This window comes from Saccopteryx leptura, chromosome 1 (assembly GCF_036850995.1).
Source record: "Saccopteryx leptura isolate mSacLep1 chromosome 1, mSacLep1_pri_phased_curated, whole genome shotgun sequence".
NCBI classification, from domain to species: Eukaryota; Metazoa; Chordata; class Mammalia; order Chiroptera; family Emballonuridae; genus Saccopteryx; species Saccopteryx leptura.
The window spans coordinates 108,000,525-108,018,514 of NC_089503.1; the positions used below are offsets into that span (position 1 = coordinate 108,000,525).

General features: G+C 39.1%; 1 protein-coding gene across 1 annotated transcript; it reads right to left on the bottom strand.

Annotated features, from left to right (window-relative positions):
• Positions 1-2,020: 2,020 nt before the first annotated feature.
• SUB1 (SUB1 regulator of transcription) lies at positions 2,021-17,378 on the bottom strand. Its single transcript, XM_066373765.1, has 5 exons — positions 17,282-17,378; positions 14,114-14,186; positions 10,809-10,931; positions 6,609-6,717; positions 2,021-5,026 (listed from the first exon to the last, which is right to left on the bottom strand). The coding sequence occupies exons 2-5, from the start codon at positions 14,183-14,185 to the stop codon at positions 4,947-4,949; spliced, it is 384 nt and encodes a 127-aa protein (XP_066229862.1). The 5' UTR covers position 14,186; positions 17,282-17,378; the 3' UTR covers positions 2,021-4,946.
• Positions 17,379-17,990: the final 612 nt, after the last annotated feature.

Here is a 17,990-nt window from a genome sequence, read left to right on the forward strand (position 1 = left end):
ATAATCAGACACTTGATGTTACAATGAAATAGACATACAATTTTTCTTTAAAAATACTTTTTTTTTTTTTTTACAGAGACAGAGAGAGAGAGAGAGAGAGAGAGAGAGGGATAGATAGGGACAGACAGGAACGAAGAGAGATGAGAAGCATCAATCATTAGTTTTTTGTTGTGACACCTTAGTTATTCATTGACTGCTTTCTCATATGTGCCTTGACCGTGGGGCTACAGCAGACCGAGTAACCCCTTGCTTGAGCCAGGGACCTTGGGTCCAAGCTGGTGAGCTTTGCTCGAACCAGATGAGCCCACACTCAAGCTGGCGGCCTCAAGGTCTCAAACCTGGGTCCTCCACATCCCAGTCTGATGCTCTATCCACTGTGCCACCACCTGGTCAGGCACAATTTTTCTTTAAAATTAAAAGTACTCACAGTTCAGGTGACAGGAAGAAGGCGCCAGAAAACAAAAATGGAAAGTGACTGAAACTATAGCTGACACCAAGCTCGATTTAAACATACACTGAGCACAGCCAAATCAGCACCATCACTTAGATGTCACACAGGGCTGCAATCACACACTCTGTCCATGGAGCCACCATCCCACTTCTCAACCCTTCTCAACCAAGCTATCGTCTCCACGCCTCCTTCAGACACTGCCTTCCCCACCTTGTCATCGTCATCAGTGACCTGCGAACCAGCAAAACTTCATAAAGGTCATGGTTGTAAAAGTCAAGGAAAAACTGAGAAACTGTATCACACTTAAGACTAGACAGACATAACAATGAAGTAGGTTGGAAGCTTTTGCAACAGACATTGGAACATCTGGCAAAATTTGGGGTCTCTGGATAAAGGGATATGTGGGAGTTGTCTGTACCCTTCTTAAAGCAGGTGCTTATTGGAAAACAAAGCCAGAGTGGGAGCTCTCCGAAGATTTGGGCTTAACTTGGAAGTGGGCCAGTGGAACTTCACATCCTTTTCCAACACACATGAGCTCCTACATACACAATTTTAGTTAAATTCTGACTTGGGTGGTAGGAAAGCACTTTGTACGCAGTGTTTTTCTTACCACAAAATGTTACGTTTATGGTATCCTGTTGAAATTCAGGATGTGATTTCTTTTTCTGGCAGTTAAGTGAATGGAAGTGACCTAAATAATGCCCAACCCAAAGTTATCCAGCAGAAAGATAAACAATTTAAAACTCTCAAAAGCCTAAGAGTAAAATTAGAAGAGAAAGAAATGTTTCACTTTCATCAGAAAACAGTGGGTCACTGTTAATCTAGGCCTAAAATGGCTGTAAAAGCTTGTCTGGAAAGGTCTGAACTCTGTAATAAATTTTATAAGGTGGGATGGGGTGAGGGGGATTCCTGGGTAACAGTATCTTTTACTCAAATGGACATTAAGTCTTAAATGAACTGTTTTACAGTAATACCATATAAATTTATAAATGTTTCGTGCTTTTCAAACCCCTTTTCTAGCCCCATTCCACCTTTAAGCTATACTACAAAATTGTAAAGTCAGTGATTCTAAGTAACATCTTCTTTTTCTTGACTGGATTTTTAAGTCAATGTTTCCTATGGATTAGGTGGAGCAGCGTAAGCCAGAAGTAGTGTCCAATGGATCTTTCTATCCCTGTGTAAGTTTCCCTAAACAGAAATTTAAACAGTAAGAGATCTCAATATATAAGCAAAAGCACCAATCAAGAAGGATGAAAATAGACACTTGATAACTGAAACTGTTTGAAATATACAAAATCTGTTATAAAGTTAAGTATACCAAGTAATAATCAACCTGTAAAACATTCACAGGGAAAAAAGGAGGCTGTGTATACCTTAGTATTTGCATTTCCCCATTTGGATCAGGTAGGTCGTCCAGTCCCAGAGGGCCTCAGAAGATTTAACATGCTAAGGCTAATTCACATTCCAAAAGTACTCACACAGAAAGACACTGTGTTTGTTGGCTATAACCCATTCAACAGATAACAGCCATTCATCTTCAGATTTGTAAAACTAGGATGACACATAAGGTGCATTTCTTATTTTTTATTTCAACATTTAAAATATTCACAGATGGAGTATTATATTCAATGACATCTCCATGGAAGATGTACCAACAAAGCATACAGGTATTCCACAATTACAGAATTACATATTTGTGACTATGTAAATGTTTATCCTTAGAATTTACCTGGGAAAAAACACTACTTTAAAAAAAAAACAACTTTGACTGTTTCAATGGATTAATTTCAAGAAAAAGTAAGTAAAAGAATATCAGGAGAGATACCTAAATATTAGCCAGAACTTTTAATATTTCAAACTTGTATAGTATTTTCTTGCATACCAAAGCCAAAAACACTTAATTCTCAATTCTTTCTCTTTTCACCTCAATAGCCATGGTCAAGATGTACATACTTTTTCTTAAGTCTTTTTTCCAAAAACATTACGTGGAATATAGGTTGAGCTTCACAGGATCTTGGCTAGCTAATGAGGTAGGAACAGTCTTCAAAAGAAGTTCTTAAGCATTTATGAAGCAAAACAAAAGAGAAGCATCAAATTATATACAGTTTTTCTCTTTCAGTGGTTGGTCTTTTAACAATATGACAAAAGCATGGGAAATTGGTCAAATGCTGTTTGTACTTTAGAAGACAAAGAGTAAGACTCCATTAGAAAAGCCCGCTGCTGAGTACATTTATGGGCTGGTATTAATTAACTACATTTTGGCATTGCAAGGTTAGAAATGGCTGTCCCCAAATGCCAAGCTTTCTTCCTGAAGAAATCTTACCAAGATATAGTTCAAGCACAAAAAAAAGTACCCTTTATTTTTCAGTACAAGTTAATTTAGCTCTTTATTTTAATCCAGTTCTCATCCTTTCCTACACACAATAAAAGATTAATAATGTCTATATACTGCATATCCAGTAACATTTAAATAAATTTAGCAGCCAACTTACCACATTCTGCCAGAGAACCATTCCTTATATGAAAATTTAATGATATAAGTTAAAGAGCTAGGAAATTCCTAGGTAATGAAAGATTTCAGCACCATCTATTAGCAGATTGTTTCAAAATGCATACACCCCTTAAATTCATATAAACCTAGTAAATTCAACCATTAACCTCTCCATCTACACCAAAATCAAAGTTCTCTGTTCTAACTACCTTTCTGTATATATAATACTTTACAAATCTACCCAATTAACAGGACATACATACTTCCAAAAAAGGGGAAAGTTATCAATCAAGTACAATTTGTCTAAAACTATTATCTGAACATTTTGGTACCTATTATCTGATGAAGGCTAAAATACCAGAAAAAAATTCTAATTTCCTCAATTACGCACCAATTAAGAGTTACTGCTAAAAACACTAAAAAAAAAAATTAAAATAAGTAAATCTAAAAATGTATAAAAATACTTAGAACAGATGCCAGATAAATTGGTAATTCTATGTGTGACCTGGCAGACTGTTTTGAAAGCAAGTCCTTGATAATTTTATAAAAATGTTCTAAACATAGTTAGCAATCAAACTTGGTATAATAATAGTACAACTCTCTGATATGGCAGTAACAACTTTTTATTTTATTTTAGTACCAAAACTAATTTGTCAACAAGAATTTTTAAAAATTTCTTTACATAGCTTTAAACTTTTCTTCTTACTAGTCTATCTAGAATTGTGCCCTATCAATGTGTGATCAAAACATCACTTAGATTGAAGAGAATCCCTTCGTCTTCACTGCCCCCTTTGCCTTCAGCGGTAGCTCCCTGACTTCTTCCCCTAAGGCACACCATGCCCTATTTATTGCTGTCAAGCCCCTGAAATCTGTGCCTCCATCTGTGTCTGCTTCGTCTTCTTGGTTCGATGAAAATCACATCTGCGTGTCTGCTAAAACTTACTAACATTTAAGTCCAGTAGATCAACTGCAAAAGAACCAAGTCTACTGAGCAAAAGCCAAAAAACACAAGTATATGCTCTTCCCCCTAAAAATTGACCACATCCTCTATTATAACAGTAAAGCTCAGTGATATCTCTGGCTATATATAATCCATACTCAATGTTATAAAATAAAATGTTAGGCCAGTAAGCTTTCACAATTTTTATTAAGTCCTAGTCTAATTTAGTAATATCTGATTTTATAGACATCATCCTATGGTGAACATGTTTAATAAGTGAAAGTAAATCAGACATCTAAGCCATTATATTCTGCAGACTAAGCAATAAGATAACTACTACACAGAACTCTACAGGTAATGACATACACTTACTTGGCTCAGTTTTCATACAAGCCATGTTGTTTATCAAACTATATCTCCTAATGTTTAATACAGCAGGATGAGTGACTGTGGTTTTCATATATTTTAATAAGTACCTTATTGAGATAACTAACATTTAGACAGTTTCACTGACATCCCAGATTAGCATAATATATTCAAGAAAAAGCAAAAAGTGACAAGAAAACTGAATATAACAAGTTATTAAAGGAAAATGATAAAAAGAGGAAAGTGATGTATCACTGGGGTAGAAAATCAAAGCCTGGACTTTTGTTAAGAATAAAACAGATCAACTATGGATTTCACAAATCAGAAGTTTATAAATTCAATACAATATAGATCCTTTTGAATGTAAAAGCCGAGTTGAAATTAAAAGGTCTATAAACTGTTAATTTTTGGCCTTACAAAGTAGAAGTTCTGATCAAAGAAGGCCACAACAGTTAAGATTGTATTACTTGATTTTATTTTACACTAGGTGGCGCACACAGCAATCTTCCTTAATAAAGTTGACAATTATTTTCACTCAGAATGTTTTTAATAATGCACATTAAAAAAAAAGTATTCTTACAAATTGTTCTGCAATCCAAATATACAACAGGTTGGAAAACAACGTTTAGAAAACAAAAGCCAATGTAAAAAGACAGGTTAAAACAACTAGAACAGTACAAGTGTGTATGGCTCTGATTTTACAGTTTTCTTACTGCATCATCGATGTCAGAAATCTGTTCCTTCAGCTGGCTCCACTGCTCAGGATTTAAAGAAATACCTAAAACAAAGTTTTAAAAATCAGAAGTTGACATTTTACTTAAGGTTTCTTGAGGATTTTTATACTTTCAACTAAAACAGTTTTATCAAAATTGCCATTTTTGAATGGCATAATGGAATTATACTGAGAACAAAATGCCAATTTAATTAGATTCATCACAATTATCTGAGATCAATTTTAATACTGCATCCTGCAGTCAGAAAAAATGATGATTTGAAGATATATCTCACAAATGCTTGCAAGCTAGCAAAAGTGACCAGGTCCAAATTTGGTATATGACACCTCATTCTACATTCAGTTGTCCCAACATCTGCTCAAAATTTCCACAGGAATTCAAAGTGAATGACTTTGTGCTGAGTTCTTCCAGATGCATTCACTTCACTCTGTGAAATCCCTAAGATGAGATTCCTACAGAACTTAGAATATACATTCTGAAGTCATTATCAGGGTTCAAATCCCAGCCTCACTATAACTATGTGACCTTAAAACAATGACATTACCTCTGAGCCTCAGTTTCCTCACCATTAAATAGTACTTATACCTCAAACGGTTGCTGTAAATGATTCAATTAGCTAATGTGAATTAAAAGCTTAGCCTATCATTCAGCACAAGTAAATACATAAAATGTTAGCTAATGACATGTCTGTCTTATTTAAGATATAAAGGTATGAACAGAAAAAATTTTGTACTTTAAACTTCCTAAATATTCTAATACCTGATCCATACAAATAGAGAAATACACTGGAATTGAAAAATTCATGTATTTCTCAGAAAACTGCTGGGAGGCCATGAACCTGAGAGGAAGGAGGAGAATTTATGGGGACAACACCTAGAAAGGACTTTAATCAAATTGTTTTAGTATATGTATTCAAGAACAAGAAATCTGACACTAGCCATACTGGAACTGGAATGACCAATCCAGAAGTGAACTGAACAGGAAAATGTAAAAGACTAAGAAAACACAGAGATTAAGTTTAATAAACATAAAAACTACATCAAGCAAACACATGGTACCTTTCAAAATGGCATACAGGCAGAACAGAAGAAAATAAAGAGGCAGTTTTTCATTAGCTAAGCATCAACCCAAAGCAGCTAACTACCCAGATATACAAACTTACTTTGGTACACAAATGGTCTCTGGCTATTTGCAGAATTAATAAAGTATGCTTCCATGAAGCTGGACGAAGCACAAAAGACAAAAACCCACTTAAAGGATACCGCCCTGAAGAATATCCAAGAGACACTGTGCACCAGAATTTTCCATTCCTGATTTTACAACCTCCCATAGTGCCTCCTCTAATTCAGAATTAATATATAAAAAAATTTAAGTTGTGTTCAAGTAAATTAAAAGCCAGCTGAAGTGTTATTAGGGGTACTGTTATTTTAAGTTATATTTAAGACATCTCATTAAAATAAGCTAAAGTGCCATACCCAAAAACACTACAGAAGATAGTGAACCAACTGAATGAAGGTCATCCTAGTACACTGACAACAGTATTTCAATTTCAAACAAGGCAGGTCCCTAAAATACTTTTTAATTTCATTCCAATATTTGGACCAAATTCAGGAAATTAAATCTCACCTTTTCTTCCTGGTTTCATTTCACCTTCTGGGTCCATCCAATATTCTCTAATATCAATTAGGACTTTTCCTTTGAAGTCCCGAACACTGACATACCTCATTTTCCCAATCTGCAAAAGAAACAAAACATAAAAAGGTATTCATTTCTAGAGTCCATATGTACATCCACAACTTACTGCATACTCTCTCTACTTTTAATTACAGAAATAACTACTACTCTCAATATCTAAACTGCAACCAAAGGAAATGTCTCTATTAAAAAGAAATCTGATATTTGCCAAACAGATTGAGCTACACCAAAAAGGACTTGAAAAAATAGTAAGAGATTTCTGGCTCTGGCGTCACCTAGCATGTGGATGTCCTGGGTTCAATTCCCGGTCAGGGTACACAAGAGAAGTGACCATCTGCTTCTCCACCCCTCCCCTCTCCCCTTTCTCTCTCTCTTCCTCTTCCCCTCCCACAGCCGTGGATTGTTTGATTCAAGCACATCAGCCCTGGGTACTGAGGATGGTCTTGTGGAGCCTTGCCTCAGGCACTAAAATTAGCTGGGTTGCAAACATGAGCCCCAGATGGGGGTTGCAAGGTGGATCCCAGTCAGGACACATGCAGGAGTCTTGTCTCTCTATCTCTCCTCCTCTCATTTGGAAAAAGAAGAAAAATAGAGTGTTCTGATGAAGCCTGTATAAGTTCTTACACCAAGGACAACAAGAACAAAAAAGCAGTAAAATAATACCACTACTGCTTATCTACAAGACTCATACTCCTGATAAATCTGAAACCTGAAAACAGGGTTAAAACTTTAAAATCTCACTAGAAAAAGTTTATAAATCAAGACTAAAAGCAAACCTATTTTTAAAAAAGAGTCAAGCATATTGTAAGTGTATTAATGATATTTTACCAGTTTTATATTAGAAGTAACACAATTTTTTTATGTAAAGAGACTATTACAACACAGTAAACACACAAGAAATGGTTAGCTCACTAATTTCTACCCTTGCTCTCTAGAAACTTCTAGGAAGTGCCCTCATCCACAATTTCAATGAAGTGCATTATAAATATTTTTGTTTGCTGCAGGTTAACATAATAAGAGGCATTTTCTTTCTAAATACGACTGACCATCCACATATTCAAAGTTGTGTGAATTTATAATTTGAAGTCCCTAATCACTTTCAAATAACTAGTATTTGATGTATACTAAATAAGACTATTCAAAGTAGAGAAAAGGTATAGGTCATTAAACTAACAATCTAAAATTCTGTAACAATATTTCAAAGAACACCAACTGTGGGTTCAAAGTAAGGGAAAATCTAGAGACACAAACTAACTGCTACTCCACCAAAATCTGAGTCACTTTATAACCTAAAACTTACTGTACACTTTGTATACTGTTGCTCAATTTAACAGTGTTCACCTTAACATAAAAAGCTTTAATGCAAATGCCCACATAAAGATGGGCTCCACAGGAAAATGCACCACGTTTATCCCCTGACTTTCATTCTCCCATACCAGGGAGGCAAAACCAGAGCAGTATGTACATTCCCTAGGAGTCTAAGCAACAGTGGCATTCGAAGAAGGAGGAACTTAGAAAGACTGCCCCTAAGATCAGGAACAAAGGCAAAGACATCTCACCACTTCTTTTCAATATTGTACTGAAAATAATATCAATAAAGCAAGAAAAGGAATGAAAAGGATGATGTAAAACTCGACATATCATCAACATGGAAAGTTTGACATTGTAAATAAAGTATTTTATTGTATATAACATTGTATATAACAATGTATAATATAACATTGTATATAACTATATAGATTTACATTGTCATGTAATATTATATATATTTTTCTAGCAGTAAACTGGAAAATGAAGTTAAAACAATACATTTACAGTACAATAAAAAAAAAACAAAATATTTAATAAACTTATCAAGAGATATGTAAGGGCTCTACAGAGAAAATCACAAAACAGAGGACGTCAAAAAGATCTGAATAAATGGAGTATTCTTAACTACAAGACTCATTATTGTCAAGTTGCTTAGAATTTCTCCCCAAATCAATCTTCAGCTTTACCCAATACCAATCAGTAGGTTACTTGGTAAAATTGATAAGCTGATTCCAAAATGCAAAAAGGATTTTAAAGATGAAGAACAATGTTAAGGGAGTTATACTGATTTCAAAACTCACTGTAAAAGAATAGTAATTATGACAATGTAGTACTAAAGACAAACATATAAATCATACATAGAGTTCATAAACAGATCCCTTTTTTTATATTCACTGATTTTTCTCCATAAAGATCCAAGGTGATACAATAAAAAGGTGAATAGTCCTTTCGACAAATGGTATTGGAACAACTGGCTATCTGTATGCAGGGGAGAAAAATGACTGCCAACCCCTATCTCACACCATACACAGAGAAACTATTTCTACACAGATCACAGACCTAAACGTGAAAGTTAAAACTTCAAAGATTCTAAGAAAATAACACTGGCAAAAATTTTTGTGGCCCTGGTGTAGAGAAATATGTCATTATAGGGAAAAAAACATTAACCGAAAAAAGGGGAAAATTCCTAAAATATGACAATCAAAATCAAAGCCTTTTACCCTGACCAGGTGGTGGCACAGTGGATAGAGCGTCAGACTGGGATGCACAGAACCCAGTTTCGAAACCCTGAGGTTGCTGGCTTGAACATGGGATCATAGACATGACCCACGGTCACTAGCTCGAGCCCAGAGGTCGCTGGCTTGAAACCCAAGGTCACTGGCTTGCGCTCAAGGTCTCTGGCTTGAGCAGGGGGTCACTGGCTGAACTGGAGCCCCCTAATCAAGGTACATATGAGAAAGCCATCAATGAACAACTAAGGTGGCGCAACTATGAGTTTATTTTTCTCATCTCTCTCCCGGCTTCCTATTTGTCTGTCCCTCTCTCTCATTAAAAAAAAAAAAAAATGGCCTGACCTGTGGTGGCGCAGTGGATAAAGCGTCGACCTGGAAATGCTGAGGTCGCCAGTTCGAAACCCTGGGCTTGCCTGGTCAAGGCACATAAGGGAGTTGATGCTTCCAGCTCCTCCCCCCTTCTCTCTCACTGTCTCTCTCTCTCTCTCTCTCTGTCTCTCCCTCTCCTCTCTAAAATGAATAAATTAAAAAAAAAAATTCACAACAGTTTTATTCCTAATAGCCCACCCAAGTCAAGTAACAACTCAAATTCAAACTGAATGGATAAACAAAATGTAGAATAATTAGTCAACACAATTCAGCAAAAAAAAGAATACTGAAACTCAAAAATGTTATGCCGAGCAAAAGAAGCCAGAAACAAACAATAAGGATGTATGAGTCCAAAAAATAACCCTTAGCCTCCCTTCACAGTCACCCCACTGCTTCCGGGAACTTTCTGGGAGATGGAAATGGCCTCTTTACAAGAATGTGCACATTTATTACAGCTCATCAAATCTGGGCTGGCCTGAGCCCAAAGCTCACTGGCTTTAGCCCAAGGTCACTGGCTTGAGCAAGGGGTCATGGCTCGTCTTGAAGGCACATATGAGAAACAATCAATGAACACAAGTGCTGCAACTACAAGTTGATGCTTCTCATCTCTCTACCTTCCTTTCTCTTTTTCACAAAAAAAAAAAGAGAGAGAAACTTCTAATAAACTTCCCTCACTTTACCTTACTATTCAACCTTATTCTCCACTATATATAAACAGAGGGTCTATTTTAGTAAACCCACTCATGTTTTCCGTTCTTAGCAAACCAAAACTAGGCAGATAATATTGCTATTTCCTCTCAAGTAAGATCCCATCTATACTTCATAGCCCAATAGCAAATCTACCTCCTGAAAACTACTTTCTAATGTGCAGTTCTCAAATCTCTTTTGGATTTTTACATCTTTTAAATTCACAAAGTTTTAAATATAGCAAAAGTACAAACTTCTAGATCTTAACAATACTCTAGCATCATATAAGGAGCAACTGAGATCTTACTCCTGTTGTAAATTTGGCTGAAATTAAACTCATTTTAAAAATCCAGCATCAGATAAATTACTTTCATTTCTACTAACTTGTTCTTATATTTCAATGAATATTCTTAATCAGGAAGACTATAATATACATCAAAGATTATACACTGTTATATAAAGGCACCTCTGTCAGTCTTCAGATCAAGTCAGAGAATAAATCCTCTGGATCAAAGAAAAGAACCAACTCTACCTGAAACATGTTATCATCTCTGCTGCTGCTGCTCTGCTTAGAAGATGACAGGGCTCTTGAAGTTTCACCAGTCTTCTGCTTCTTTACAGGTTTTTCTGAAGCAACTTGCTTTTTCCTCTTTAACTTGAAGGAAAAATATGAATATGGTTAAAATTTGCACACTTAAGAATAAAACATGTCAGGTTTATAAAAGGGGGATATGTACAAGTTCAGTGACCAAAAGTAACCTCACAGGGCGATCTGATCATAAATTCCTACCTGAGCCGGTTATGGGAGGCAGTCACACCCCCAAATATATAACTTTTTAGTAAAGTCTTATCTTTGCACTAAATTCTGTCCATTTTTTGTATATGCATTTTGGTTCACACAACTTTGAAATGCCTCTTTTTCAAACATCAGGGAAGCTTAATCACCCTCAAGAGAGCATATGGTTTTGTTAACTATCCTGTAATCCAATCCCTGCCTTGCTTTTCCCAGCCTTCATGTAATCTTCCTTAAATTCCCTTCATAATTCCAAATATACAAGAGAAACTACAAAACTATCCTTCTCCAGAGCATTTGAGATCTTGCTTCCCTGTGTCATCACCTTGGTTCAAATAAACATAAATAAAAATTTTCTACAGATTTAGACATATTTTACATCAACAAATTCAAAAGATTCTATTACATTTTTTAAGGATCAAAAGACATTTATGAAGTAAAAAACCATAAATATAAACATAAGTTTCAAATGACAATGAAACTTTGAAACTAACCTAGCACTGGTATGTACCAGTGTTTTCTGCGGTATTAACCACAGAAAACTATTGTGTAGACCAGGATCTCACATAAGGTTTCTTTGGGAGGAACAACCAAGTTGACAGGCTTGTTGCTTTTGAATAAACTTTTAGAAACCACAAGCCTACTAAAGCTACAAACAAAATAGGCTAATTAGAAAGAATACAACCAGCAGGTTCCAAACCTAGGCTTGCAGGGTCAAGGCACACATGGCAATCAATGAACTAAAGTGAAGCAACTATGAGTTGGTACTTCTCACTCCAACCCTCTCTCTCCTGTCTGTAAAATCAATAAGAGAAAGAGAAAGAGAAAGAGAAAGAGAAAGAGGAAGAGGAAGAGGAAGAGGAAGAGGAAGAGGAAGAGGAAGAGGAAGAGGGAGGGAGGGGGAGGGGGAGGAGGGAGGGGGAAAGGGAAGGGGAGAGGAAGGGGGGAGGGAGGAAGGAAGAAAAGGGAGGGGGAGGCAGAGGGGGGAGGGAGGAAGGAAGGAAAGGGGAGGGGGGAGAAGGGAGAGGGGAGAGGAGGAAAGGAGGTAAGGAAAAGAATATAAGGAACTTACCCCATTTCTAGGATATGATTATTTGTTTATGCTCTGCCCATTCCAAGAGAGACTTAAAATGGCTTAGGGAGTTTGAGTAGGCAAAGTTAAGAAACCTGTTTTGTATGGACACTACAAGTCAACAACTCAAAACCTTCCCCATCACAAAATAATCACTGCAGACAGACAGTAATGTGTTAAGCTAGCATTCAAAATCAAAACAATGTTTTAAAAGCAGCATAATTGCAAAAGCTTTTTATATAGCCTCATAATCAAAATGAGCTAACAGCCCATGAAAACCAATGGAATTCCCAACCCAAACAGTAGAGGGCAATATGTTCCTTGGTGGAAAACATAAGCTAGTACAGTACAAGGGTGGGCAAACGTTTATTGTTCCATTATTATATCACTGTATTTGTATTGCAACTGTACAAACCTTACTTTTGCCTACCCCTGTATTTTAACACTTTCCTAAATTAAATGAAGCTAGATAAAAATAAAATTTAGAAAAAGAATGTGTTTAATGTAAGTCTTTACAAAATTAACTGCACTATTTGGGACAAACAGCAAACATTAAACTCAGCTCAATAAGCAAAAGCAATTATTCTTTAAATCAGAGCCTGTCTAAATATTATCTGTGGACTGGTACATGCTGGTCATATAAAAACTAAGTAAAAATTTGTTAAATGAACATATTCAAATGCTATATACTGGGTACAGATAAAAAAAATTAAGAGCCCTGGCCGGTTGAGCGTCGGCCTGGCGTGTGGGAGTCCCGGGTTCGATTTCCAGCCAGGGCACACAGGAGAGGCGCCCATCTGTTTCTCCACCCCTCCCCCTCTCCTTCCCCTCTGTCTCTCTCTTCCCCTCCTGCAGCCAAGGCTCCATTGGAGCAAAGTTGGCCCAGGCGCTGGGGATGGCTCGATGGCCTCTGCCTCAGGCGCTAGAATGGCTCTGGTTGCAACAGAGAACTCCCCAGATGGGCGGAGAATCGCCCCCTGGTGGGCATGCCGGGTGGATCCCAGTTGGTTGCATGTGGGAGTCTGTCTGACTGCCTCCCCATTTTGTATTTCAGAAAATACAAAAAAAAAATAATAAAAAAATTTAATATATATATATATATATATATATATATATATATATATATAAAGAGAGATTTCCTACTACAGTATATGTATGTTCTCTGAAGCTTTGTTTCAACCTTCCAGATGATAATATATTCAGTACTTCCCTATAAAGGTCCATCTTCTCCAAGATTCTTCCTTAAGCTCTTTTAACTAATACTGCTAAGCTCAGACACACAACCATGTAAATTTCTAAGAGATAAAGGACAGGTTTGACTAAAGTGCAAAGTGCTCCGTCAAGGGGAATAATGCTCCTCTTACAGTGCAGTTGTCCTCTAATGCAGAAAAGGCCCATTCTGTCTAAATGGATAATTCCATGACAGCTTTGCTGAGTGCTGACTTAACAAAAAGGAGGGGACCAGAGTAAATAGCATTCTAATTTAAAATGTACCCAGCCTATATTTTAAGTAATACTTGTGGGCTGGATAAACACCAATGGCAGAGAAGACTGTCAAAATTATTGACATCAGCATTCAAGGAGTTCATTTAATTTGGATCAACTACTTCACACAATAGCTACAAATTAGGTAGATTTATAAACAATGGCAAATAGTGGCTTTGGCCTAATTCTAGTGCTATTCCTAGAACTAGGGTGTATGGCAGAAGTTCTGCAGCTTTAGGGTTCCTCAACAGAAGTTCAAGTCTGAAGGCCCGTTGGAGTCTGATTTAGGGGCTAGGAGTATACATGTCCCAGCACCCAAGGCATTTTAGTGAAGTGAAGTGGTCCAGGAGCCAGCCGTCCGCACTTTCACAAACACTCATTCAGGCTCTTTTAAGATTCTGACATGCCTTGCTGTCCTTCAAAACTGGATATGGGCAATACTGCTGAATTAAGTATCACAGAAATGACCTGGCACAGTAATAGTCACCTTTTTGTCAACTTCACTGTCAGAATCGCTGCCAGAAGAGCTTGAAGAAACAAGTTCCTTTGATTTAGGCATTCTGAAAAACAAACATATTATGTAAATAATTTACAAATTGCTCTATTTCCTTCCATTTAATTCTCCCCCAATCAAAAAATATAAGTTCCATGTTTCATTCTACCATTTTGTGGTACTGGAGTTGTTATACTGAGCACACTAGAAGTTATACTTTCTAACCTATGCTCTTCCAAGTAAAGTGTTCAGAACGCAGCAAAGAGAAATCATCATACACATCACACTCCTACACCCCTTTCTCAAAGCTAATGTGTCCTTTTCTACTTCGTTTTAGCAGGGTTAGATGTTTATGAGTAGGGCATATAGAAAGATGCAGCCTGACCAGGTGGTGGCGCAATGGATAGAGCGTCAGACTAGGATACAGATGACCCAGGTTCGAGACCCCGAGGTCACCAGCTTGAGCATGGGCTCATCTGGCTTGAGCAAAGCCCACCAGCTTGAACCCAAGGTCGCTGGCTCGAGCAAAGGGTTACTCGGTCTGCTGAAGGCCCGCGGTCAAGGCACATATGAGAAAGCAATCAATGAACACCTAAGGTGTCGCAATGAAAAACTAATGATTGATGCTTCTCATCTCTCTCCGTTCCTGTCTGTCCCTATCTATCCCTTTCTCTGACTCTCTGTCTCTGTATAAAAATTAAAAAAAAAGAAAAGAAAAGAAAAGATGCAGCTGACAGCAATCACTATTAAAGCCAGGGAGAAATGTGACTAATTCTTCTCAGTACTGCTTTACATGGCTCACTAACAAAAAATTATTCACTGCAGGAAATGACCACAACACTCACACAACATGCTGAACAGCTGCACTATACAGATGTTGACATATCATTTATTTGCCATTACAATACTATTTTTCAAATTTTTTATATGTTCTTCATTTTCTTTAGCTTTTTGACCATGCCATCAAATAACAACTACTAATTCAGAATTCACAAAGTTACACACAATTCATTACATTTTACACTGATTTTCTACTATGAAATACACTAAAATTTGAAAAGTCTGCTATGGGAGAAGCAAAACCTTTCCTCAAATTCCTACCACGGCCCTAGTTTCCCACATCCCCCACACAGAGCACACAGCCCAGTGCTTCCTTACACCTAGATGGTTACTGAGCGCCTCACCCCAGCAAAGCAGAGAGAGAGCTGTGGCATCTATTTTTACAGAGCTATTTTTTATTTAAACCTAAATCCCAAATTTCAAGTAATTCCAAGGTATGCTGTACCTATTTTAAAGGTACTTCTAATACCAGGTGGTAGAGCGTTGGCCTGGGACACGAAGACCCAAGATGGAAAACCCAGTCACTGGCTTGAGCGCAGGATTATCGACTTGACCCCATGGGTCCCTGGCCTGAAGCCCAAGGTTGCCAGCTTGAGCAAGGGTCACTGGTTCAGCTGGAGCTCCCAAGGGTCAAGGCACAAATGAGAAAGCAATCAATAAATAACTAATGTACCACGACTAAGAGTTGATGCTTCTCATCTCTCTTCCTTCTTGTCTGTCCCATTCCGTTCCTCTCTCTTCCTCCCCCACCCCAAAAGTATCTTCAGCTCTCTCCATCTCCTTCTCTGAAAAGACTGACTTTTGTACGCCCTAAAGGGCCCAGTATACACAACACACAGTTTGTAAATATGTGAATAAAGAGGATAAAAGACCTAATTTTCTCCTTGAAAAAGACATCATTATCTAGCACTGCAGACTAAATTTTTATTAGCATTGGCATTGAATGTATTCCCCAATAGGAGGTCAAGGTAAAAGAAGTCATTTTAATCCTAGCCACTGAACTGGAAAAGCTCAACCATGCCCAAACTAGCCACACTGATTTTAACTAGCAATTTCCTGATGAGAAAATTCAGAAGAGAGCAGCAAAGGGCATAACTACGTTCTATACATTATTCCTGTTACTGCTCCATTTTACAACCTGATCTCTGAATCAATTCAATTTTATATGCTAGCTGCTAAGAATGCCAAGAAACATTTTTTAAGGCAATTAAATCAAACGTAACCTACTTTTCACTTTGAAAGGGTCTAGCATAACTATACCATCTGTTACAAGCTGCCCCGGGGGATAGAATCTTTGCAAAGACCACCCTCTTTTTTAACCCAAATAAGTCCATTAACGAGGAAACAAGGTAATGCTAACTAAAGCCAGCCTCTTAGAATTCTCGACAAAATACATATTTATATTTAATGACTCTTTGCTGTGCCCCCCCCCAAAAGGGGGGGCAGGATCGTAATTCAGGCAAATAATACCAAAACCGTGTACAATACATAGAAAACACAGCTAAAATAAAACCCGAAATAATTTTGCTCTTTGATGACGTGGAGATTTAGAAAAGACGAGGTGAGAATAAACGAGGAGTAAAGGACACATGAATCCGGTACAACACGAGGTTGACGGACACCAAGACCCGGGAAGGGGTCGCGCGGCGCCAGGAGCCCGCGGGAAACCCCGGGCCGCGGGGGAAGACAGGTGGGCCGGAGGGGGCGCGGGAGGCTGCGAGGTGCGGAGGAGACCGTGAGGGAAGAGGAGGGACTGGCACCCAGCGCCATTTTCTTCTCTCGAAGCACTCGCTGCCCCGGCACGCGAGCCGCCCTCGGCGCTCAGCCCCCTGCCCGCGCGCCCCTCCGGCGGGGCCCGCTCGCTCCCAGCCCTAGAGCGCCCCCCACCCCGCAAGCGGGGCTGGCGGCCCCGGGGAAGGAGCAGGCCCCGCACGCGCCCCCGCCCGGCCCGAGCCGCCACTGCATTGTCCCGGGGGCGCCTCGACCCCTCCCCGCGGCTCCTCGCGCCTGGCCGCGCCCCGAACCCCGGGCCGCCGCGCCCACAGCCCGGGGCCGTTCCTGGGGGCCTGTTTCTGGCCCAGAGGGGACTGCAGCGCAGGGGGCGCGGGGTCGAAGACGGCGGAGGGGGTCGGAGACGGAGGAGGGGGTCCGTGGAGGCCGAGGCGGGGAAGGGGTAGGTCAAGCAGCGCCGCCATTTCCCGCAGCGGCCACCGACAAGAACAGCGGAGGCCCGTGGGCGACTCGCGGGCCTGGGGGAGAGGCGTCAGAGGGTCAGAGGGGTAGGGGCTTCGAGGGATGGGGGGCGGAGTCCCGCGTACTCACGCTCCGCTCCTGCTCCGGATCAGCCCAGCGCTCGCTCGCTACCTCGCTCGCTACTGACAGAGAACCGGACGTGACGGAAGCCGAGACTCTGGCCCGCCCCTCTGGAGCACGTGATGGGGGCGTGGTCTCGTCTCTGAGACCCTTTCCAGGGCCTTAAAGGAACCGCCTCTCGACCTGAGCTAATGCTATGAAAGTGAGGTGCTGCAAGTATTGCGTCTGATCTGTGAGCGAATGAGTGAGCGAATAAAACATGAAAGACAAGAACCGAGCTTTGCACTTGTTCCACAAATGTTTCTTTTATTAAAGTGAAGTGTTCATACTGAAAAAGATTGACACTTCTGGCCCATTTTCCCAAACGTGATCCTCCCCGGTCAACCCCCAGTATTTCTGGCTGGTAAAATCCAAGTCACAGTGTTTAATTCCAGAAAACGCAAGAATTTTTGCAGAGGTTGTGGACTACACACACCTTATAACCTACAGGTATAAGATAATTCACAGTGGGCAGGAGAAATCCATACTACAAGCAGGAATGTAGCTAAAAAACTCTTTCAATATATGTTTAATGAATGCATACCAAAGCCAAAAAAATATTTAAAGTTATATTCATCCAACATATTTAGCAAGCACCCGCTATGTGCCAGGAACCGCAGGAGGCACTTCACATATGCTAGGAACCATCCAAACAAGCTCTTTCCAAAGTAAGAATGAT